The following is a 26467-nucleotide window of genomic DNA, read 5'->3' on the forward strand; positions in this document are numbered from 1 at the left end:
AATGAAAATTTTGTAGTGATCGTTTTTTTGTAAAACAGCCCAAAACCCTGTAAAGAATAACCGATGGATTTAAAATCTTTTCCTTCAATATTTTTAAATTTTGGAAATCCACGAAGAACTAGCAAAATTGTCAAAAGTATATTTCTTGACCAAAAAAAAAACTTATTCGTCAAAGGTTCAAAATTTAGTTTCATGTCAAAGTCGGGTTGGTCAAATCAACTTTCAAAAAAATTTTCTCATAAAGACCGTATTTTGAACCCCCTGAGTTCAAAACTCAAGAAATTTGGATTTTTGAAAAAGCCATATCCCCCCTTCAAACAAATTTTTAAATGCCTCAGTTGATTTTTAGGTCACTCGAGAAGACTGAAAATCAATTTAGATATCAATTTTCGTGGTTAAAGTTTATTTTTGAAGTACATGAATCAGAAAATGTCGAATTATTAAAATCGTCAGCAAGAGGATACGAAAATATATTTTTTATCCGGTTTCCAAACGATGAAAAACGAAAGCGACGAGATCAAGTTGACACTCTCACTCCATAAAAAAATGTCTCGTAATCCATTTCCAGCCATTTTTCCCGTAGAATCTTCGGAACGGAGGAAAAAACACCTACCTTGTGGAGAAGTTCTTCGAATTGATCATTGGATACTTTTATTCCTCACCCCCCCCCCCACAAATGAATATTCACTAAATTTCAATATTTTAAATTATTTTATGGCAGTTGAAAGCTTTTCAAAAAAATACTTTTTAACCCCCCCCCCCCTCCCCCGTTTGAATTTCCAACGGCATCTCCAATTTTCCTCTCTCCCTGAATGAGCTTTGAGTAAATTTCATAATTTTGATTATTTTATTTCTGTTGAAGGCTGATCAGAAAATAAGCGTTTAAATCCTCCCTCAACCCGACCGTTGAAATTTATACAAAATATAATATTATTTTCTGTTCGGACTGTAGAGAAATAAACTCCCAATCGCAATATTATTAGCTGCCCACGCTGATTTTCAGTAATAATTGCAGGCAGAGGTCCAAAAAAATGAAAAAATGAATACCCTGAGGCTTGAAAACCACTCGACCACATTAAATATGGCTTCAGGGGGTTGAAATGAACCAGAAAGCTGCGCTTTCGCAACATTTCAGTAAGACAATATCAGATTTCAAAAAATTCCAATTTTCGAGTAGGCCTACTTTTATTTTATGTAGTTTTAAATTTTTGCAAAATTTATCAAAAATCGATTTGAACGACTAAAAAATCTACTGGCAGGGTGTCTACAGGAATTTTCAGGCCGAAAATCGCTACCTTTTCACTGCTTTTTCACTACCTCTCAAAAAAAGGATCATCAGTCATACCCTTCAAAAATATTTTCAACCCTCCTCCGCAAATCGATTTTTCTTCTTTTTTTTTAGCAGGGTTCAACAGGACTTTTAGCATGACGTTTTTTAAACATTTGAGATTTTTTAAGAGGGGGAGGGGGTGGGCGAGGCAAAATTTTACATTCAAATTTTTCGCTTTTTTAATGTTTTTAAACATCCCAAAATGTTTTTCGAGCAAACGAATTTCGAAAATTTAGGAAATTTTATTATTTCAATTTTTGATTCTATTTTTGCCTTTAAGGTTCTTTGCTAAATGTAACGAAATTGGGCGAATAAAAAACTTTTTTCAACATAACAAATTTTTAAAAAATATAGATACAAAATTTATTGCAAAATTTGAACGATTCTTGTAAAAAAAAAAAAATCCAATTTTTCGAAATAAAACGGCGAGTTTATTTTGGTTTATGATTTTGAAATTCGAAATATGATTTTTTTTTTTTTAATTAAAACTGAAGAAAAATGCAAACGAGCTCAAATGAAGCAAGGCCATAAATTATCAAAAATTCATGTTTTGAGAAGTTTATGTAAGGAGGAGTTTATTTTTCTGATTCAAACTTTGAACATTTTTTAAATTTGAATAATAATTTTTACATGTGGAAAAAGAAGCGTGAATAGCCCGAGCGAAGCGAGGGCAAAAGCTCTCAAAAATGTGTAATTCAAGTACCAACAAAGTCGATAAATGAGCCTTTTTCTACAAAATATTTTCCTGCTGAAAATCACTCGCTACTTTCACCACCCTGTAGACACCCTGCTGCTCATGGGTTTGAAAGCACCCACTGATTGAAAACTGTGCCCGGCTCAACCACTGGTATTTGCAATTCTGATTGTTTAATTTTGGCCAAAAAGTGGAGTAGGTTTCTTGTTGGTTTTTGACAACATTTGAAAAAATTGAATTTGAAACTGCGTCCTCGATATTGAAAATATTTATGATGTCCCAGAGCAGAATTTTATCGAGCTGTCGTTTTGAAAAAAATGTAAATTGGAAGACAAAATTACTATAGGCAAAATTGTAGGCTCAAAATTTAGAAAAAATTCTCGAAAAATTGAATTATTTTTACTCGTATTTTGACTAAAAAGGCGAATGTAAACAAATCAGATCAAAACAAGATACAAATCATTTATTCTACTCTGAAAAATTTCTAATACTCCACAAAATCTCGTTCAAATTTCCAAGTTGAATATTCTCTTCTCTTCCCCTTCCCTCACCCTTCGATTTAAAAAAAAAATCATTTCGGGTAAATCAACATCTGAGACTCATTTGAAACACCGAATCCAACGTATTTTTGGCAATCAAGTAACCGATTTGTCAAGGGTCCAAAATTGGCTTAAAAACCACAATGACACATGAAAGTAATTTTTCATCATTTCTCGCCCATCATTCGTATACCTATGGCTATTCCCAATATCCAAAATTTCAATTCTCGAACACAATGAAAAATAAAGAAAAAACTTAATCTTCCAATGACAATGCTTGAAAAATTGAAACCCTGATTCGAATAATTTGAAAAAAAAACAAACAACTCGAACGTCTCATTGTTTCTTATACTCGTACGTTGAATCGTAATCATATTAATTACATCAATACCGCCATCCTTTCTTCCCTCGTTCCTCCTCTGTACCACCCATGAGTCTCCATACACGTTTCACTTTCATCGACAATAATTTTCTCATCGTCTCGTCACGCGTCGCCAACTTCCCAAAAAAAGAAAAACCTTCGATAGGCGTCCAACTTCGACGTCGTCGGTGGCGTACTTACGAATTACTCCAACTCTTCACCATTCGAAAAAAAAATATCCCTCACTCTTCTCGTCGTTGTCGCCTCATGTTTCTAAAAATATGTATACACGATTGCCTGTGTATACCATTATCCTCTTCTCACTCCCGCTGGCTTATTTCCTCTCTCTACTACTGTTCGTATTTTGCATCTATTCCCATTATTATAGTAATTCTATTTTAACGTACGACATGACATTATTATTGCTTGCACTTTCAAGTTTATAGCACGAATACAACAACCAAAAGTACACCAGTGTATATCTCTGTCAAGTAGAATCATAAGCAGATGTGCGAAGATCAACGAAAAAAAAAAAAAAATCCAGAGAGCTTTAACTTCATTATTTTATTACGTAACTTTCAACAAAATAATAATCGTTTAGTAAAAATACGAGTACGTCGAGTGCATCTTTTTAAATGCAAAATTCATTTTATATCACAGTTCGTTACAAAATCGCTTATTAGCGTGTTAAATGTAGCTTCAAATTACTCGCCCCAAACAATATAAGATCGCCAAGTCCAAGGTTCGTAATGATAACAAACTCCATTTATAAGCGAGAAATCGCGAAACGACACACAAAACATGTACACATCGCGTATCTCGACTCATAACATTTACCATTTATTTTATTACCACTCTTATTATCAATCGCCCACCATCGTCTCATAAAACGTAGGCTACTACAGTTCCGCAATAATACGATACAAGATAGTTCAATTATCTATTTATGTATTTCTTTCTATATGCATAATCTAGCGTTGTTATGAAAAGCATCGTCTTCTCGATTAGGACGTCTATTGTTTCTATAATGAGTTTGCGAAATGGGAATTCTATTTATTGGTATAGAAAGTCGAGAATTCAAGAAAGAAAAAATTGCATAACTTGTGAATGTAAACCTTTATCCCTTGCATAAAAATTTTGGCAAAAATTTGTTCCAATACAAGTATTCTACAACCTGAATTAGTCAAGTTATTAAAATGTCATTCCTTTTTCAAAATTTTATGGGAAAAAAACATAAATACACTTTTTTGTCAATTCCAAATGAGAAAAACTCGTCCAAAAATTGTCATTTTTTAAAATATCTTTCCTTAGTGATTTTTTAAATATTTGTACATAAATAAAAATTATGGAAACAAATCACTTTCAGTTTTTGAACCATTATCAATTTTTCTGCAATATTTTCATTCAACTGTTCTCTGTTTTCGCATTGTTTTCATCAAAATCTTGAATGTTTCTCTTTTTTTTTTTGGAATTACTTCATTCTTGATGCAATGTAAATGGAAAATTTCACAATTCTGTTTTACATCAGAATGTTTACAAATTACAATTCTAAAATCCTCCCATTCAATTTTTTCAAGACGTGCCCCCCCTCCAACCAATAAAAAATTATTATATTTTATGAACATAAAAATAGATGAATTTTCAAAACAAAGAATTTATATAAAATTAGGATTTTGTTTTCCTCACTAAAAGTTCTAGGTCAAGAGAAAAAACATTTTGAGGTAATCAACTCAAAAAGGAAAAATTTATATTGAAAATAGGGACAAATAATAGGAAGTCCGAGTAAATTTTGTTGCTGTTTGAAAATAAAATTACTTTTTTCAATCAACATTTTTCAAACTAGGGCAACAATGTTCACAAAAAAATAAATGAATAAGCAACCACAACAATTTTTAAATTTCATGATCAATTCAGGAAAAAATAAAAATAATATTAGATTGACAATGGCAAATTTTTTAGATCGAAGAAACACGAATGAAATCGAAAAATGAGAGGAAATTAAAATTCTGCACTTTGATTTCTCTTTTACTTGCAAATATGCGTCATATCAACCTGATTTCTCACCTCCTAATCATAACATACCAACTATTTTTATCAGTATTTCAAAATGTCTTATGTATTTTCCAATGATTCATCGATTTTTAAATTTCTCATGAAAAAGAAAGAGCCGTTTTTGCATAGAGTAGGTAAAAAAAAATATTTTTGCTATTCCTGCTAGAAAAAAAAAATCAAAAATTTGATCACTTGTTTTAAAAATTCTTTCGAGTCAATTAGAAAGTAATTTCGTTAGATTTAATACATTGAGTTTTCAGCCCCCCCTCCCTCCCTCCACCCGCACTATTCTCACCGGTGATTTCTATTTTAGCCTTCACTTCTCTGAAAATATCCAAACAATAATCAAAAAATATGTTCGAGCAATTTCAAGTCTGTTACGCGAATTTAGACCTATGCTTAAAAATCACCGTTGTCCAGCTCATTATTTATGGGTCTTCAAAAAGTGAAAATTTTGAAGAAAAAAAAATTGGAAACTGAACTTTAATACAGAGTTTTATCAAGCTATCATATCATTTACAAGAGAAAGATCATTACAGTATCATCAGACCTTAAAAAAACCGTGGCTGACAAGAGATTGGCAAAGATCCAAGATACAAAACTTTCGAAAAATTGGAAACTACCTTTCTTTGCTTCAAAAAGGTCAATGACCGAGAAAACCAAGTACATGTAAGATCACAGAAGTTGAAAACTTATTGAAAGTATTTTTCAACCTGGAGAATTTCTTTTTTTTCAAAAATGGAGGGAGTAACATAAAGTCAAACTGAATGAATTTTCATCAATTTTAGATTTACACAAAAATATGACGTCATTTGTTCAAATTTACAAAAAGCTATTTTCACGATTATTATTTTTTTTTTATTGAAGAATATTTTTTCTCAACAAAGTTTTGGAGTCCACTTGAATTTTAATGGCAGATGAAAAAAAAAACAACATCATACTAAAATTTATCAAATTATTCAATAATTTGGGTTCATATTTCAAGACAGAAAACTTGTTTGAAATAAGTTTTTCTCAATATTTTGTTTCTCCTAATTAGAAATTAAAGTGCACAGTTTTCAAATATACTGAAATACATAGATTGAAAAAGGTTCTCTCACAACAATTGTTCTTTAAAACTAAAGGAGCTCCATGCTCCATATTAAAAAATGTTGATGGTGAGCCTGAAAACCCAAAGTTTCAATAAAACATCTGCCTCAACTTCCTCCAATTTTGAGAAACAGGTCATTTCACAACAGAATTTTTTTTTGTTTGCCTCAAAGACTAGGATAGAATTTTTGCTTCAAAATAAAAAAATTTCAAGTTTGAAAATTTTTTGAAAACTCTGTAATTTTTTAAAACAATTTTATTATGAACTGAATTCCTCAAAAAGCTCTCGAAAAATTATTCCATGAACATTTTTGTAAATTTCATTCACCACCCCTTCAATTTTCAAATTAGAGAATTTTTAAAAACCTGAATACGAGTCTTACTATTACTTCTGATCGTTCCCTCGTCGTCGAAATGAACACCTCACTCCATTAAAATATCCAACTCTTACATTAAAACAAGCTCCCCTCCCCCCCCCGACTAAATAACCCCCTAACTCGAAAACACATTTACACGAGTAATTTACCACGCGAATTATTCGATCAATAAATCCAAGTTTTTCTCAATTTTCCCACACTCGATACCGATTCCACCCCACCTCTTCCTCCCTCTCTTCAGCCATTTTCTAGCGAAATCGAACTCTCAAATTACATCATGTTTCGATTTCGACGACAAAACACGTCTCTCGTTCCACATTACTTACACTAATTTCAAGTAACACTTATTATCGCGAGATGAACTTGACGAACTTTTAGCGATAAGCCTCCTCCGGCTCGTCGACCCTCGATGCATCTTTCCACCTTTCATCGAGTAACTTAGTTATTAATCCTTCGAACACCCGAGAGATGAGGAGAACATTTACAAAGGTAAAAGTACACACTGCTCTTCTCTTATCTCACAGGGAACTCGATAAATTCGAAAATGAAATAACGTTATGGTCGTTAATTTGTGTGATAATTATTTCCCTTCTCACATCGTAAAGTCTATGTAGTCGTGTGGCAGCGAAGAACATCGTTAGAGTAAACGTGTGTTATCTTCCTATACCATCGAATAACCTAATAAAGCTTCTAAATTTACATTCTAATAATCTTTAATTCTTTCGCCAAATACAGGTAAGAAGAGATGAACGAACAAAAACCTAAACCTAAATCCATCCGAGACACGCAGCCATTTTAAGTAACAGAAGCTCTTTTTCTCTGTATAGAGGTATTACCTTCGAAATGAATCAAACTATTAATTCAAGCTGGGAATAATTTTTTACTCGATACTTCGTCGCGTCGTTGGAATTATACAAACACTTGGTTCGCGAGTCGTTAAATAAATTGTCATTTCGATCGCTAAAACAAGTCGTATATACGATTACGTCGTCATCGATAAGTACAGCATTAAATATCAACGATGGAGATAAAAGTGCTACAAGCAGAGGGGAGAGCAGGGCATATTACGAGTAATTCAGCGGATCCATTGATGAGAAGGGAATCAGGAAACGGGGCGAGGGCGAGTTAAACGTCAACGTTAATGACGGAATTTGAATTACGAAATTTTTCCCTCTTTTTTCACGTTTTGTTTTTCTTTACTTACTGTTTTTTTTTTTTTTTTTTTTTTCTAAAACACGAATCGTTCCGATGATAATGAAACGAGAATACTGTTTCACGCTTCGCGTGCACCAATGACGATGATTTTTTTTTCAACGTGTGTTGCTGGCATAAGGCATATAATATCGTTACAATTTTTTTTAATGGCTCAATTTCATTCGAAAGTCATTCAAAACGATGCAGCTATAAAATAATATCTGTCTGATGGCGACAGCTATACACTATACAGCGACATGTACCCTGGTAATGTGTTAAAATTTTCGATAAATACCGCGTTGTACTTGTAGTAGGCACTAGGCACTACGGTAGGTATTTTATGTACATACCGTAAGTTTATACCTACACACACATTATGTTCATCTCTCGCCGTGTAGTAAACATATCTACGGTTATTTTTAAAACGTAATTTTTTTTCACGGCCGGTGAAATATGTACCTCTATGGTCTATGCGTATACCTATAATATTACCTATGTATTTACCGTGTAAAAAGCGAGAATTAGTACAGATAAGCAATCCTATTCAGAAAAAGAAAGAGAGATGTACCTATGTGCTTGGGTAATACGAGTACATTGTAAAATAAATGGTTAAAATGGTGTAATTTGTTATAAATTTGAAGGGGAAAAAATGACAAATAGCTTTGAAAATGAAAGACCTGCCAAATAAGAGGACCATGAATTTGACAAGAGAAACCAATCACCTGTGGAGATGGTCTATTAAATATATGCAATTCGGTGATGGTCATCATGTCCTTAAATACTAACTAAGTTACTTAGAAAACTTGGTGGTAATTTTGGGAAGGGGGAGAGGGTGAGAGGGAGGTACGCCATAGAAATTTGGGAAGTATCAAAAAATGCACACTTCGAAAAATCGTGTTCAATTTTTTTCATAAGAAGGCAACTTTGATAATCTGAAAATATTAATCGAAAAATCTCAAACAGCAATCAAAACTTAATTTAAGGTCAAGGGGGAAAAAATGAAAAAACTAGATGACTTTCCAAAATTGTCAATCCAAAATTACTTCTCAACACCAATTAAAAAGGAAGGGAGATGAGAAATTTTGGACCAAGAGCTTCAAAATTGCAAAATCTTGGCAAAAAAAAACACACACACATAAAAAAACAACTCGCTTAAAATTTTTAAAATGACTACAAATATTCAAAAACTGCATCGAAACTGCATTCAAAATGAATAGTTCAAAAACTGACAGCAAAACTACTAGAAAATCCACCAAAATAGAAATAATTTTTAGAAAATCAAAAAGGAAAAAAAACACTTGAGACAGAGGCGGATTCAATGGGGGAGTAGGGGGGGGGTGGTTAAAATTTGTTGGAATGAGACAGGATTTAAAAATAACTAAAAAATGAGACGAAATGACTTGAGATTTGAGCTAAATCTTGCAAAAGTCTCCTAGACAGTTAAAAATGACCAAAAATAATTTAAATATTATCAAAGTTGAATGAAATTGCATCAAAATTGCATCACGTTTCAAAAATTGTTGCACAAATTTGGCATTGGGTACTATAAGGAGCTAAAAATTCGAAAAATTGCTTTAAAATCGGTTAAACTGCATGAAAACTATTGAAAATAGTTATAAATTGTTGTGACATTGCAAAATTACTCGTATAAAAAATCTTGACAAAAAAAAAAGAACGAAACATCAAAAAATGGTTGAAAATTATAACAAAAATTTACCGATAAAAGTTTTTCAAAGTGGGTACATTTTTTTAAAAAATTGCTCAAAATTGAAAATTGGAATAAAAATTCCAAAAAATTGACGAAATTAAGTAAAATTAACCAAAAAATTGTTCACAAATTACAACAGGGTTAAAACTTGTTAAAATGATAATTATGAAGACTCTTAAAAACGTGTTAGAGATGAAATGATACAAAATATGCCTTGAAAATATCTAAAAACTAATGAAAGTTGATGTAAAATTTCAAAATCAGAGAAAAATCTCCAAAAAACCGCTTGAAATACTTTTTAAAAAAAATAGATTTAATCAATTTTCGGTGAATCATTCCCGAACGAATTGAATTTTGTTTGTGAATCATTCGCGAACGAATTGATTCGTATAAGCGACTCGTTCACGAACAAATCGATTCATTTACTTAATTTCCGATGAATCATTCGCGAACGAATTGATTCGTATAAGTGACTCGTTCGCGAACGAATCGATTCATTTACTCAATTGTTGATGAATCTTTTGCGAAGGAATTGAATCATTTTTGGTGAATCATTCGCGAACGAATTGAATCATTTTTGGCGAATCATTCGCGAACAAATTGATTCGTATAAGCGACTCGTTCGCGAACGAATCGATTCATTTACTCAATTTTCTATTAATTATTCACGAATGAATTGATTCGTATACGTGACTCGTTCGCGAACGAATTGATTCGTAGGTATATGTGATTCGTTCGCGAGCGAATCGAATCGTATAAGTGACTCATTCGCGAAAGAATCAATTCATTTACTCAATTTTTGGTGAATCATTCGCGAACGAATTGATAAAAAATCAATAAGATTGAATCAAACTAGGCCAAAATAGTTGAAAACAGTTGAAATTAGTTAAAATAACATGAAAACAACCTGAAAATGACTAAAAAAGATAAGATAAAATATCTTGAAACTTGAGCCAAATCCTGGAAAAATTACTTAAAAGCATTGGGAATCGCCAAAAATTATTTTAATATTATCAAACTCGAATCAAATTTCATCAGAATTTCAAAAAATACCAAAAAATTGTCAAATTGAAACATCAAATATTGAAAATTGACATATTGCTTGAATATTTGAATGATTTGGATGAAATTTTTCAAAAATTGCTCAAAAATTTGTTAAAATAGTTGAAAGTTGAGATGACATTATATTATAAAAATTCAAAAAAATTCAATAAAGTCCGAAACATCAAAAAAATATATATTATATATAATTTTACAAAAACTTGATTAAATCATCAGAATTTTTTTTAAAAATCCCCTAGAAAACTACCAAAAATAAATTTGTATAATGTATTTGGCAACGATGTAAAACATTCAGAGGTTATTTGAATGAAATAGAGAAATAGAGTAGGTATAGAATGTTTTTATTACACCCGTAAGGGGGGGGGGCTAGATTTGGTTTGTGAGGCCGATGTTTTCTACTAGGGAGATGAATTTTTGTATTTCTGAGGGTTCGTCAGGGATAGTAGGTGGGTTTTCTTTTATCTGTAGTGTAAGTCTGTTTTGTTTTAGTTGGGGACAGTTGAAAAGTATGTGTTGGATGGATATGGGTTCGTTTCTGCAAAATTGGCATGAGGGTTTTGGTTCTTTTTGGTACAAGTGGTTATGAGTAATTTTTGTGTGGCCTATTCTCAGTCTGGTAATCAGGATTTCTTCTTTTCTGTTCAGGTGGCCTAGATTTTTCCAGGGGAGAGTAGTTTTTTTATGTTGGAAGAGTTTGTTTGAAGTTTGTTGTGACCAAAAGTTCTGCCAGTTAGTAAATGTGTTGTGAGTGATTAGAGATTTAATGTCATCAGGAGTGAGAGTGGTAAGAGGGGAGGGGGTAGCGGCTATTTTTGCTAATCTATCAACAGTTTCGTTTCCAGTGATACCTATGTGGCTGGGAACATACATGAAGCTAATTGAGTAATCATAATATTGGAGGTTAAAAAGGGACTTATGTATGTCTTGGACTATGGGGTGGTCAGAAAAAATGTTTTGAATGGATAGCAGTGAACTTAGTGAGTCGCTTTGGATTAGGAATTTTTTATTTTCTGATTGAATGGAAATTATGTCTATTAGGCAATGTTTTATGGCAGTGAGTTCAGCAGTAAAAATTGAGGCACAGTTGTGAATTTTGAAACTGAGAACTTTGTCATTGATTGAGTAAGCATAACCAGTATGAATATTAGAAATTTTTGAACCATCTGTGAAGCATAAGTTATATTCAGTATAGTTTGATAACAGTTCTAAGTAATGACTCTTGATTAATAATGGGGAGTGATCATGTTTTGGGTAGTTTCTTAAGTAAAATTCCATCTGTATAGGTTTGAGAGACCAAGGGGGATAAGATATTGGTTGATGTATTAGGTTTTTTAGGTCAATTTGTAGGTTGTTCATATTTTTGATAAATTCTGGGATTGGACCTGAAGTATGGAGGAAATGCTGAGAGCTGTAGACATTGAGTGACCTTTGAAGAGGGTGAGATGGATTATTTGCAACAGTTGTTGAAAATTTGTCTGTCATGAGAATTTTCCTAAAATCAGGAGGAAGCTCTGCTGCTTCACAATAAATACTATCAATTGGAGATGAATAGAGAGCACCTATGCAGATGCGCAAGGAGGAATTTTGAACAGTTTTGAGAATGTTAGTAGTTTTATTTGACAGGTTTGTAAAGCATGGACTTCCATATTCAATTTTACTATGAATGAGCTACATGCATTTAATCGATTTCAAGTTTTCCACCATTTTTTTAGATTTCTAAGTACATAATTATGTAGAACGACATGTTCAAAAAAATATCCCAAAACCTATTTTACATTCGCAAATTTCGTTTTCTCGTTACGTATTTCAAAATTGTGACGACGAGAAGAAAGAGGAGCGTTAAAACAACAAAAAATAACGCAGTAAAAACAGATTGAGATCACTAAACACAAATCCATTGTAATGATAATACGACACGGTTCTCATTTCTCGACGAAGTGTTTGTATACATTAAGATGATTCAAATGAAACAAAAGACAATTCGATGAAATCCGAGCCCTAAAACGTGATTTTTCGTACATCCTGTGTGTTTTCTCATCTGCGTGCTCTGTCGGACACCATCGATAACCCTCTTTATCCCAAATAATACCATATTAAACTTCAACTTCGAAGGTCGAACGAACTCCTACACAGCAAACTGTGTGAGGCAAAAAAAATCCTCACTTCAAAATTTCACACTATATAGGCCCAAGACAGCTGAGGATTTACCCCATTAAAGTATGTAAAAGAATATAAAGGCATTTTGTTTACGTAAAATGTTAATAAAATGAAACACCAAAAACACGTGTCAGCCTCGTATTCTCCTTTATAACCAAAAAAGAGAAAGAGAAAATTTATATCGTCTAAATGAAACTTATACCTACCAAAAAAAAATGTAAAATGTATAAATTCGTACAACAAGGTTACTTCGACGTCGCGACGCATTATTTACCCAATTTGAAAGAAAGTTTTATCGAAAATGTGAAAAATATTACGACGTTTGTCGTTTGCGTAGACGCAGACACGAAAAATTTACAATTATCATTATTTTTCGAAGGCTTTTCACTACCACGCGTAAATTTTCCATTTTTTTTTTGATTTTCTTCAAACGTTGTTATTTCATTTTATGCTTTTCTCTTTTTCATTTTTAAATTGAAAATATTCGTCCTTTTTGAACTTTTTATTCGAAACAACTTAAATTTACAAAGTTGGATTTTAGTTTGAGCAAAATATTAGGGGAACACGAACGCAATTTGTGGTATTTCAGATTTCAAATCTGCAAAATATTACTTTCGGCAATAAAATTCAAGGTTGACGCGACTTGCGTCTATTCGACGAAAATTTTTACGATTTTGTAGATTTTCACACCAAATAAAAATTGCATTATGGCAGATGTTCGTTAAGCACGAACGTATATATAAAACGATGGAATCTGTAAACTGGTTTTTAAAAAAATTACACGAGAGGGTAAGTGCACAATAGCATAATTATAAATAATATTTTCATAGAAAAATTTCAGTCAGAAAATGTACCTACAATTTTGAATCCAGATCTGAGAACTATAGGGTTACATAGTTAATCATTCATCGAGACGATGAACCGGTTTATCTCACGTTTTTTCCACAACTGACAGAATTCAAATCTGTTCAAAGGTTTTCCCAACAAAATTTATGGAAAATTTGTTTACAAAGCTGATTAACTTTGTGCTTTGACTGTAGCTAAACGGTTGGTTTAGTAAACGTCTTCATTGGTAAACAACTAGAGAAGTTTGTTATTTGACTATTGACACGCATAATTTTATGGCAAATTTTTCACAGTTTTCAAAGCAGTTTACACAGTTAATCAACTCAAGTTCCACATGTACCTACTACCTACTTACTTATTATGTTTGCAGTAAACGTGAAGGTACATATGAGGAGAACATGTTTGTTGACGAGATACACTGGTGATAAGATTAAGTATGTACAAGAATTTTTTTCGTGTTTTGACACAAAATACAACTTTTCGCACTTGATTTTGTTCAAAACAATGATTTTTTTTATCAAAAAAAAATACCATCAATTTTGAAAAATAAGTATTCAATTTAAATCCAATTTCTAAAATTACCAGGCATCCACACATTTTCAAAATCCATTTGTACCACTTCAAGTTCAAAATTTTCTCCAGCAGTTCAGCGATTATTTTTGAACAAAATGAAAAATTTACAGTTCACAAATCAATAAATGAAAAAAACTGAAATTTGGTTTGTATATTCCATGTATTTTCGATCTCTCGAATCGATTGATGATAGTTTCGAGCCATTCCAAAGTCTCCAGCAGATTTCTGGTTTCTCCAGTAATTTAAAAAAAAAATAAATAAAAAAGTTGTACAAATACGATCAAAATCCGAGCTTATAGGAGCAGAATTTATGGGATTTTTCGGATACCTGGAGAATCCAAAAATCTGCTGGAGGCTCCAGAACAGTTGAAAAGTATCACGAATCGACTCAGGAAATAACAAATCTAGGTTGTAAACCGAATTCCAGTTTTTTTCGTTCATTCTCGTTAATTTGATCAAATTTTGATTTTTTTTTCATTGAAAATGGTTTGAAATTTTAAAAATTCGCTAAAAATTTAAAAGTACATAAGTATAAATGTATTTTGGGGTTCTCTCAAGATTCCCCTTAGTCTGGTCCAAAAAAAATGGTGCTTGTTGCGATACTTCTCTCGTAAGAGGGACAAAAAACGTTCTCTTATAAAAACCACCTCAAACCTAAAATTGAAGGCTCTATAGAATGATCAAATCAGGTATCGAGAGTACCTCAAATTTTCATCAACTTTTTACTTCCAGCTCATCCAATTTCAAAAATAGGCAACTTTACAAAATAATATTTTTTGCTTTTTTCAAAAAGTTGCCCCTGTCAACGAAATTTCAAATTTCGAAAATTTTGAGGAATCAAAACAGAATAACGCTTTAAGTTCTTTCAGTAGATATTTTTGATTCGAAATCAGTGTGAGGTCAATATGTAGATTGTAGAAATTTTCAAATGAAAAATTCCCTAATTCTTGAAAAATTTCAACTTGACCAATTCCACATGAACTTGAACCAAACTTAAATTTCATAAAATTTTTTCTTCGACGTTTTGGTTGAAGAACCAAGTATCTGTCGCCTCCTAACCATTGAAAGAGATAAGAAATATGGGGAGAAAGTCGCAATTTTCACGAACCTGTAATTTTTTGCAAATTTTACAAACTTTGAAGGCTCATATCTCGAGATTAATTAAACTTTGAGTAAATTTGCTGACGAAGTTTCAAAGAGAGCAATAAGTAGGAGATTAAAAGTCGATAATTAAAATCAGGAAAGTTCAAAATTAAACTTTCAAGGTGAAGCTCAACTTCATTATGATGATGAATTCAAAAATTCAAAAATTCAAATGATCAATTTTAAAACAGAAAATTTACAACGAAAACCAGTTTTCATGCCTTTTTTAGATATTTAGATGTACATAAGTGATTTTTAAAAAATGGGATCACATTTCTGGAAGAGGGGGTACAAGGGTACCCAATAACCAAAGTTCAAGAAAAATGCGAGAACTAGAGTGACATATCGATTATTACTAATTCTATAACGCTGAGTTCGAATATCCACATATCGGCTTACTTTTTCAATCTGATCGTTTTAACCCCTCCTCCCCCTCCCACTCCTGCGCCTTCAATCCTCTTAAATCAATTACCAAACACTGAAAATAACACATGAAATGTCGTATTTTTAGATTTTCAAGGGTGCTGAGTTTGAATATACGTAGGTACTTCCTTTTCTATTCGACCATCAATGCCTGACACCCTCCCCCTTCATAAAAAATTACATAGCCTATAAAAATGTAGGTATGTAGTATGGAGTCTCGATTCCTACCAATTTTAGGAAACTGAGTTGGAAATTTGGAATATCTACCTACATATTTTTGGAATTTCAGCCTCTCAGATCTAAAAAAGTCATGAGCTGAGGAGGCCATAGAGGACAGAAATTTTCAAAAAATTCAATTTTAAATAACTAAATATTTGAACTCAGCTTCCTAGAAAAATCTCAGACACAACGCTCGCTTTATCAGTTCAGAACAATTCGCTCGAATAAATCAGATTGCAATTGCACTTGCAATTGAAAGAATTCAAGTGATAGATTATTCAGTTACTGTCAAGATAACCGTTTGAGAAAAGTGGATAGATGATTCGGTCGTTCGCGAACGATTCGAGTAAAAATCAAACTGCTTCGCGAAGAATTTTCGAACAGATGTCTTTCAAATGTTGACACTCATTATTAAAAAAAAAATTAATCAAAAAATTGTTCAATCGTTCGCCAACGACTCCACCTGAAATCAACTCGAAAAGCACTCAAGTCTGTAGGAGTGTAGACAGAATCACACCCAACCCAACTAGCCTCAAACCATCGATATTTCACAATATAAAACGAATACCTTCAAATAAAAAAAATTGCAGATGAAAATCTAAATTTCTTACTAACCAAAGTCTTGATCTCCGAAGTAAAAAAAAACACACCTTCGTCTTCATCTCGACTAATTTACAACGATATTACACGTAAAAAAAAAACTTTCAACCTCGAAATCGATTTAAAAATAAGATAAATACCCGTCTGTGCTTCGTGTTGCACGTACGAGGAACGTGGACCCAAAACGAGATTAAATTTAAAATAACTTTTTTAATAAAATGAAAAATTCACCCATCATTTAGGTAAGTAAGTAAAGAAACATTGTTGTAGATAATTTTAAATTTTTATCGCGAAATAAGCAAATAGCGAGAAACGAGAGAATAAATTTCACTCACCTTGCGAGTAATCATTTTGAAAAATTTTTCACTCGTTCGTATCGTATATCGTACAACAAAAAAAAATATGAAAACAACGTTGAAACATAAAAAAACGTATTCGTAGAACTGAAACTGTACCAGTAATGGATACACTACGTCTGTATACGAGTAAAATTTTCATCCAAATTAATGAAAATTTATTCGTTTATAATGATCCTGACGCGTTTAAACGACTCGTAAAGTGCTGAACTCGAACATCTCATGTCTTATCTGAAGTGGATAAACAATGCAACTCGTAGTTTTGCGTCGAAAATTATCTCGAAATGGTGTGCAGAAATGAATTTATAAAATATACATGTAAATTTCAGCGAATTATTTTGATTTTTTCCAAGTAAATTAAATCGAAAACTCGAGGGAAATCGTATAATTTTTACTCTTTAATTTCCCCAACGTGAAGGTTTTTTTTCCACAAGTAGGTAGGTACTCTCGAGCTTTGACAAAAATGACGAAAAAAAAAATTACCGATATTTAGGACGCGATAACGAGTAAATAAATTCGTTATCGATTCGATGCAAATTCCCAACACACCTGACAAAGTGAAGAAAAAAATCTTAGACGTAAGAAGAGGGTTAACACTTATACAACTACCTACCTATACAATAATACTCGGTGTAATGTGTAATTCTCACCAATGACGATAAAGACTGCTGTGCTTAATCATATATGAAATATTTGCTTTTGACGTAATCGTACATACATGAGCACAATATTCAGAAGCGATGAAAAAGAATTACGATTTAAGAAACTCGTATAATAAACGAATCGAATTTGAATTGATTTTCTGCAATAATAACGACGCGATCGAACGATGATTTAGTACCGGATTTTAATGGGCATCTACAATGTCACTCAAGTCCGTCTTCTTCTTACGACAATGCAAGGAAAACGGGCGAAAAAAAAATTCCCACTCTGTTCGCATAATTATTACACAAACGTATCCATAAATACATACCGAGAATAATACAGCGATTTATCTTACGTATAAATCTGCACACGAGAATAAATTTTTCATCATTCGTAGGAAAAAAAAATTGTTTAACGCACATCTCGATAGTAGTAAATGTCGATTTGCAAAAAACTTGCAAGTCGCCGATTAATGTAGTCGATTTTAAAATTTATAACCTGAGTAATTGACCCCATTTATATCGTAATTTAAGATAATGGAGTTGATATAAAATAACGAAGGCCAATCGATATACATCGAATATAGTGTTACATTCTATAACGTAACCAGTTTAATTACTCCTTTCCCGAACTTTCCTCTTAAAAACAAAAGTATCATTTAAAACGATGCTAATTGTATTTCAACAATTAAACAAATTACCCAATTAGGTGGCTACGACGGCAGAATTGAAAGCAAGAAGAAGAACGAAAGACCAAACAAAATGCAAATGTACGTAGCCTCGTCGAGAAGACTTTTTCATAATGAAAGTAAATTCAAATTTTACTTTCTCTCGTTCGTACGGTACGACGATGTTTAGCTAAATGAAAATTCGCGTACACTTACTTCGGCTATCCTTTTAGATTTATTTCGTAATTTCACTGGGGACATTTTTATCTCAGCTGGTTCTTCGGTCTCAGGACTGGTGGTGGCTGGATTATTCAAGGCAGGATTTTCGTGCAATACACCTGCAGATGCAGAGAAAAAAAAACAAACAGAACAGGTGAATCATGCAGCATGAAAATTTCAACTATCTAATGTACTAGGTAGGTCTACCTACACAGACGAATGCATAATATTCAAATCTACGTAACAGTTTCAACACGTTGATCAAATAAATGGTATAAAAATTGTGTAAACATAAACGAGTTGAAGTAAAATAAAGAACAACGATTAACGTTAACAATGAAACGAATCTCGTGTACTGTTGACTAATCAATTATGTTAATTAAACTATATTTAGGTTCGACTTCTTGTTAGAAGAGCTTGTGTATGTGTACTCGAGTCGAGAGACTTACCAAGGGTTAAATTCTTATTAGTCTTCATGGCACTTTTTTTTCGACGTTCGCTCAAAGCCGTAAACCAACTACTAATTTTATGACTACTGCTGTGAGTAAACGATGTAAATGTATGGCTTTTGTGAAGATTAAACGTTTTAATATCGGTCGAATTTTTCTCCATTTTTTCTATCTGTTGAATGCTGCTCGAATCGATTTAAAAGTATAGCACTGTAATCACACAACACAATACGACACATTAGAATATTTCAACGGAAAACAATGTAATTATTTACAACCTGATTCATCATCTAACTTATCACATCTTTAGCTAGGTAAATCCTTATAAATCAACTCATTATCATTATCAATAATTATGACACCATCGTGATAAAAAATATTTACTCATTTTCATCGAAACTTGTAACGCGAAACTTTTCACAGTTTTCGTCAAGAACAATGCAGCAGAGAACGAGAACGATCGTTCGGTAAATTAATTATTCTTTTTCACAACACACTACGAAATTATTCAGGCAAAAAAATAAAGTATAGCTAAACCTACGATTACGATCATGTCAACGAAAACGATTAAGTACATAAATAAAAAAAACGACGTAGTAAGAGTGGGGTAATTTAATACGTATTGTTTTAAATAGCCGAGAAAACTATTTCACTTACAAGTATAAAGACAAATAAACGAATTATCAAATCATTAAAACAATGTACTACATTTTACTATTCACATTTCAACGACACCACACAATCGAAACTGAATTTTAATTCATGTTTTTTTGTAGACAAAAAAATTTACTTCGAATCAAAACACACAGTCAAATCAAGCGAGTAATAAAATAAATAAAGGAAATTATCGCGTACCAGAGTCTAGTTTGTCAAGTTGGTGTGGAAGATGTGCAATTCATTTTTTGGACTGAGCGTTTCTTGCTTTTATAAAATTCGTGAGGTATGACGTACAATGTCATACTGCAAAAAGGAATGTTTTATATATGGACCTGTCTGATGGATACAGGAATGTGGACACAAATGATTTTTTTTCGGGTTTCAGGTTTCAGGGCTTGGACTTTCAATCAAAAATTCATCAAGTCTTGGAAGTTGAAACTCTTGAGCTTGGATTGGGGCCCGAGAAATTTTGAATTTGGTTTTCTGGGCTCAGTGTTTTGGGCTTGAATGGAGTGTTCAGAGCTTTCCAGAGCTTTTGGGGGCTTACAATTGCAATTTTGATTTTTGATAAAGTAAAAATATATCAAGTTATCAATAATTTATTTTTGATATTTTGATCTTTTGTTGAAAAAAAATAAAATTTTGAGGCACATTCCGAATTTTTGAATACTTTAATAGTTTTTTAACTTTTTTTTTTTGCCTAATTTACAGGCAGACTGGTAGAGAATTTTAATTTACAATACGTTGGTCTCAAGGGCCTGAGGGAATTTTCTTGATTTGCTTAGGCTAATTCCTAATTCTCCAGTTCTTATTCTCAGAATCTGATCTACTGAAGTAATATGTATTGACTGAAATTAATTTGAAATACAAGTTCTTTGAGGTAGTTCGTAGTGTTTGCACAATCTAACATGTGCTTTAGATTTTTTCAAAATACTCAAAATCAAATTCAATTGTCAATTCAATCGTTTTTTTAAAAATTGAAATTTGTTTTTTTGGAATTTTTAAACATTTTCCAAATTTTTCAATTATTATTTTTTAAAGAACAATGAACTATAACTATTCTAATTTTCTAAATAGGTACATACAAATATATCGAAAAAATGCTTTTTGTCGCAGGCTTGAGGCTATCTCTAACTCTGAGAACTTACCTACTTATATTATAATGTATGTAATTTGAGCCAATTTAAATTGATAGATTTCTGAAATTCTGATAACGAAAGGGTTAAGAAATTCCCATAAGCACAATGTAACAGTAAATGACAGGCATTTACAGTTTAGGGTAGGCAAATGTATTTGAAATCTGCCTTTAGATATGATATAAATTTAGGGCAGAAGTACATTCTTTGACATATTTTTTTCTGTGCTAAGGTAGGGAAGCGAATATCAAACACATCTTTGCGAATTGCGAATCAAAAGATTTTAAGTCGACTGAGCCAATGTTATTACCAGAGATGCTAAGTTACCGGTAATTTATAATTGGGTAACTTACCGGTAACTTACCGGTAAGTTACCGGTAATTTAAGTAACTTATAAAGTTTCACCAAAATGGTTCAGAAGATCAGAATTGAGATGATGGTTACCTTGGAATTATCCAAAACTCCCAACAACTGACAGAAATGGCTAGAGACTTGCGCAGATCTCCCAATTTCCCAATTCTGCTCATTTAGACTTGGGCAGAACGAAAATTTCTGCCTTCTGCCTGTCCTACTCATTCTCAGTAATGGGAACCACCAGCATTTTCTATTACGAAAAGAGAACTGCATTAACCAGTAGCAAGAATGAAATTAAGGCAAAAAAAAAATACGTTTTCTCATTCTCAACACCAATCATCTCTCAAGTTTAAGTTCAAAGTACAGAGCATTCAAATCAAACAAAAAAAAAACTTTTGTGAAGATTTGTAATAGGTACCTCTACATATCTAGGTAAAGGTATTGAATTAGTCAAGTAATACAGTGTGCTTTGTATCAAGAAATTCAACAAAATTAAAATTTACAGCTTTATTTTACCTCACAATTCAATTCATTTTTTTTGATTTTACAATTTATTAGTTATAGGTCATCTCACAAGAAGTAGGTATGTACCTACTCTTTAAATTTGAAACAGTCAAATTTCACTGTTAACTGTTAAGAAGGCAAAATCCAAAATGTCATCACTGAAATAAACAGTGAAAAAGTACTGCAAAAGTCAGTTATTTAAAATTTTTTACTGCTGACCAAACTGATCACAGTAGTTTTTGACTGATCAACACAGTACCTACCTACCTAAATAAATGATAATTTATTTTTGACTGATCAGTTCAGTAAATAATTCACTTTTGAATTTTGATTTGACTGATCAAATCAGAAAATTATTTACTGAAAAATGAAAATCCAGTCAAAAACTATAGTTTTCAAGAAGCCAGAATGTTGTCATACCCTACTGTTAAGTGCTATACAGTAAAATTTGACTCTTTTAAATTTAGAGAGTACAACCCAGTAAGCATTGGAATGTCACAGTGACATCACATAATATCACTGCGGAGATGTGTAATATCACTTTGTGATGTCTCTGAGATTAACTGGTGATATAAAATGTACCCATCAAAATGGTCTCACAGACATCACTCAGAAGGGCCCACTGACATTTTTTAATGTCACAGAATGTCACAGATATGTCACCAGGAAATGTCTATGCAATATTGATGTAAATATTTCTAAAATATTCCCATTGAATGTCGTTGAAATACCAATTATTGGGGTTCATTTGAATTGTGTAAATAATATGATGTATTTTCTGCAAAAATATTCTCTTCTCTCAACTCCTGAAGTTTGGAGTTGAGATTTGAGGCTGTTGACTCCGCCACATTCGGCAAAGTCTCCAGCGCCCATCATTAATGAGGGCAAATTCGCATGAGGCAGTATCTTCCTTATATACTAATTATCAACATACTTTATCTGCGAGAAGTAAAAATGATATAGTTTGAGGCAGAAATATCACTGTAATATCTTTTAGTGATGTCTATGTGATATCATCAAAGTTATATTTTTGAGACATTGCAGCCAAATATTTCTTTTTCCATTCCAAAGCAATGTTGCAAAATGTCACAGAAATATTACTTTGTAATGTCCTATACACATCACAAAATTACATCACTGTGATATTAATGTCACAGCATGCTTACTGGGAAGTTGTAATTTGTTGTATCTAGACAGCTACAGCAGTACATGCAAACATCAAAAATTACCCATGTCAACATTTCTGTTGAAAATTTATAAATTACCACGGTAACTTATGGTAATTTATGTCATGGTAACTTACTGGTAACTTACTGGTAAGTTCTCGGGTAAGTTACCGCGGTAAGTTTCCATGCATCACTGGTTATTACTTATTCTGCATATTTTAGTAAGTATAGGTATTTCGAATAAAAACGCACGTTTTAGCATATTTTTACCTGTTTTAGGGCATATTTCAGCATATTTAGTCAATTTTCACAGTTTTTCCCTATTGTTAGGGAATATTTTTAAAAATCTTCAAAATTTGCTTTTTTTGTAAATTTTTTGAAATCAAAATTTTTTGACCCTTTCCTTGCAAATATCTCCTTAAATTTTCACTTTATCAAACTGTCGAGGTTACCATTGAATTCGCTTTGTTTTTCCCTGTAAAACGATACCCATATTGTGTAGGAAATGGTGGGAATATTTTTGCATAAGGTAAAGTGGGGTAATTCCGATATGGGGTAATTCCGATAGCAAGCCCTAGCTTTGTTGCAAAACACATTTTGGCACAAATGATGAAGAGAGTAGATAGTTTTAGTGCTAACCTACACCCATTAATGATCAGATGGTCCATCTGCTCCGTTTTGTCAAGTCTGTGCAGTGTTCAAAATCTGAATACCCAAAACCTTTGCAGCAAAAAACAGTGCATTTTTGAAACTCGTTTTTACCATTCAAAACTTGTTGAAAAATTCGGTTTAGAAGTTGAAATTTGATCAGGGATGGAAGAGCCGGGAGCGAGCCGGAGCTAGAGTCTGAAAGAGCCGGATTTTTTGAGGAGTTAGAGCCAGAGCCAAGAGCCAAATAAATGAAAGTGCAGAAAAACATCAAGAGCTATCTTGCAAAAGAGCTCCTTATTTTACTCAAGAGAGCCATCATCGTAAGGAGTCTTTAATCTGGAAAGAGCCAGAGCCCAGTGGGAGCCCACAAAATTTTTCAGGCTCTTTGGCTTCCTAAAAGTAGAAAAAAAAGTAAAAAAAGTAAAAAAATGCGCACATTTTTACCAAAAATTCAACTTTCAACTCACATTTGTGAAGAAAATGAAGAATTTCTACGTTTGTTTTCTCATTGAGATATAAAATGAAAATAAATGCAGAATATTTTCATTTTTTTCATCATTTTTCACGAATTTTAACTTCTAATTTAAAGAGCCAAGAGCCAGAGCTGGAGCTGGAGTGGGAGCCAAGAAATTGGAAGAGGGAGCTGAGAGTCAAAGAGCGGAGTTTGAAAGAATTGAGGAGCGAGCAAGGAGCCAAAGAGCACATGTAAAGAAAAAGAGCCAAGAGCCAAGAGCGAGCCAGAGCTAAAACTTGCGGGGAGCTGAGCCAGAGCCAAGAGCAGGAGCCCTGAATTCAAGGCTCTTCCATCCCTGAATTTGATGGATACGTCAGGCGCGGACTGGGTCGAAAGGGGGCCCACCGGGAAATCTCAGATAAATGAGTTTTGATTTTGCCCGAGCGAAGCGAGAGTGAAAATTTTTCGAAAAAAGTGGTTCAAAAAACAGAAAAAGTCCAACTTTGCATGTTTTATCTTAAATTTTCCCTAGCGAGGGCCCATCGTCTACCCCAAGGGCCCATTTTTTTCATTTTTTTGGAGGGGCCCACCGGGAAACTCCCGGTATCCCGCTAGGGCCAGTCCGCGCCTGGGATACGTGTTAAAGTGTCAGCACCTCTTTTGATTTTGCTTTTATAATTATTTGTTTGGTGGTATTGAATTATTAAACATGTCGATCATTTTTCATGCCCTGGGGTAATTCCGATAGCCCTAGCAAAATTGCCCTGTAATGTTTTTTTCTCTGTTTTGGTGTAGTATTGTTTTGGGGGGGTCAAAATTATCAACGAAAACCCTTAGAAGGAGGCTTTTTTCTCCAGTTAGTCTAGTTTTCAAAAATTATGCCTCAAAAATGCATATTTGTAAAAAATTTTCAATTTTTGTTCTAATGATTCAATTTACATGAAATAAAAACCCAAGTATGCAATAAATGGTATATTTCAACATTACTGGCTCGGAATTACCCCAGGAGAATTACTTTCCTTATAAAACTCAAATTAACTCATTATCGGAATTACCCCAAAAATGGGGTAATTCCGATAACTCAACCTTACAAAATGTTTTTTAAATTATATGTATGAAGCCTCCGCACAAATCACTCTTCAATATAGTGAATGTGTAGCTGAAGGACGTAGGAATAAAGTTGTTTTATCATTTTTGCCCCAAAATGTACAGGAAATCCAAAAAATGAGAAATTGCTAAAATTTTGAATTTTACCATCGGAATTACCCCACTTTACCTTACCTATTTCAACTTTTTAGGAAATTTTTTTGCATATTTTATTTTCATCAAAATGAGTGCAGAAAATATGCGCATATTTTGGGGGTTTTAGAGCATAATATATTCTTCTGCCCTAGATATAATATAATATAGGTACCTACTTACCGACTTTTTCAATACTTCAATGGAGAAAACGAAAAAAAAAAATGAATAAATTAAATTAAATTACTACCTAGAACAGAAGTGCAGAAACACTGAAATAGAAGTACACATTTTTCAAATAATTTTTTTTCCAAACACAGACACGGTAATTAATTAATAATTAGGTTTAGGCACCTACAACAGTAATTTGCACAAGCCCCGAAAAGCCCTGTCTATACTTTATAGGGGCTTGGTTTTCAGAGAAAAAGGTTTCAGCCTTTGGGTTTTGGGCCAGGGCTTTGCAGGTTACAGTTTTTAAGGTTTTGGCCTTGGGGCTTGAACATTTGAGCTTCAAGGAATACGAATATGAAATGATCAGGGCTTTTTAGTTTTCGAGTTTTGGGTCATGGACTCCTGGTCATACATACAGGGTGCCCAGAAATATCGAGTACCCCAAAGAAAGTTTTTCATTAAAAATATAGGCTGGCAACGTGAAATAAATGCATATGATTGGTGGAATGTTATCTCTCCAGTCCAACAAACAATCATGTGCTACTGCTATCATTATTATTATTCACTGTGACTAACCAAAGTATTTTAGTAGAAAACTTTTTTAGGGGCTCTCGATATTTCTGGGCACCCTGTACTATAGGAATTAGGATGGATAGGTACCAACTTACAGGGTGCCCAGAAATATCGAGCACCCCTAAAAAAGTTTTCTACGAAAATACTTTGGTTGGTCACAGTGAATGATAATAATGATAGCACATGATATGATTGGTTGTTGGACATTGGTTGGACTGGAGAGATAACATTCCACCAATCATATGCATCTATTTCACGTTGCCAACCTATATTTTTAATGAAAAACTTTCTTAGGGGTGCTCGATATTTCTGGGCACCCTGTACGTTATAATAGGTACCCAATTCCATGTCGATCAATGTGTCGGAGAAATAATTTTTTATTTTTTCAACAGTAAAAAAATTCGAACAAAGTTTAAAATAATATGAATGTCGAAAAATCAGGCATCGAATTATACTTAAATTTATTTACCACCGAAACCAATCCATCAATCATCATCCAACAAAAAAAGCAACGAAAACGCCAACTCCAAAAAATGGATTGCACATCCACCACATCAATTTGAAAAACTAGACTCCGGTTTATCACGTCATCTGTGACGACATTTTCTTGCAGTGTTACCATTGTAATAATATAAAAATTCTCAAAGCTGTTGGTAAAATTCATTAAATTGAATTTTTTTCAACGATTTCGAAATAAAAATGGAATTTGTATTAAAAAAATGCGTAATTATGATATTATTAAATGTTGTTAAATATCTTTGGTTATTTTTCTCTCGATATTAATTTTCCTACATTTGAAACAAATCAGCTCATTTAATGCGTTCGTTTCTCGTATTACTCAACCTTGAACTTCGCGTGA

General features: G+C 32.8%; 1 protein-coding gene across 3 annotated transcripts in view; it reads right to left on the reverse strand.

Moving 5' to 3' along the window:
• Positions 1-19518, reverse strand: part of LOC135844582 (cyclin-dependent kinase 17-like) — a 33912-nt gene extending 14394 nt beyond the window's left edge. Inside the window, exons 1-3 of one of the 3 annotated variants that reach the window (XM_065362815.1) lie at positions 19361-19518; positions 18704-18913; positions 18252-18373 (exon numbers count right to left, since the gene is read on the reverse strand). In XM_065362815.1, coding sequence (XP_065218887.1) covers positions 18252-18373; positions 18704-18866 — 285 coding nt within the window. In that variant the 5' untranslated portion in view covers positions 18867-18913; positions 19361-19518. Of the gene's footprint in view, positions 1-16702; positions 16855-18251; positions 18374-18703; positions 18914-19087; positions 19330-19360 lie in introns of those variants that run through there. The other 2 variants (XM_065362816.1, XM_065362817.1) reach the window with 2 other exon arrangements.
• Between the last annotated feature and the right edge of the window lie 6949 nt (positions 19519-26467).

Source organism: Planococcus citri, chromosome 4, assembly GCF_950023065.1.
Source record: "Planococcus citri chromosome 4, ihPlaCitr1.1, whole genome shotgun sequence".
NCBI classification, from domain to species: Eukaryota; Metazoa; Arthropoda; class Insecta; order Hemiptera; family Pseudococcidae; genus Planococcus; species Planococcus citri.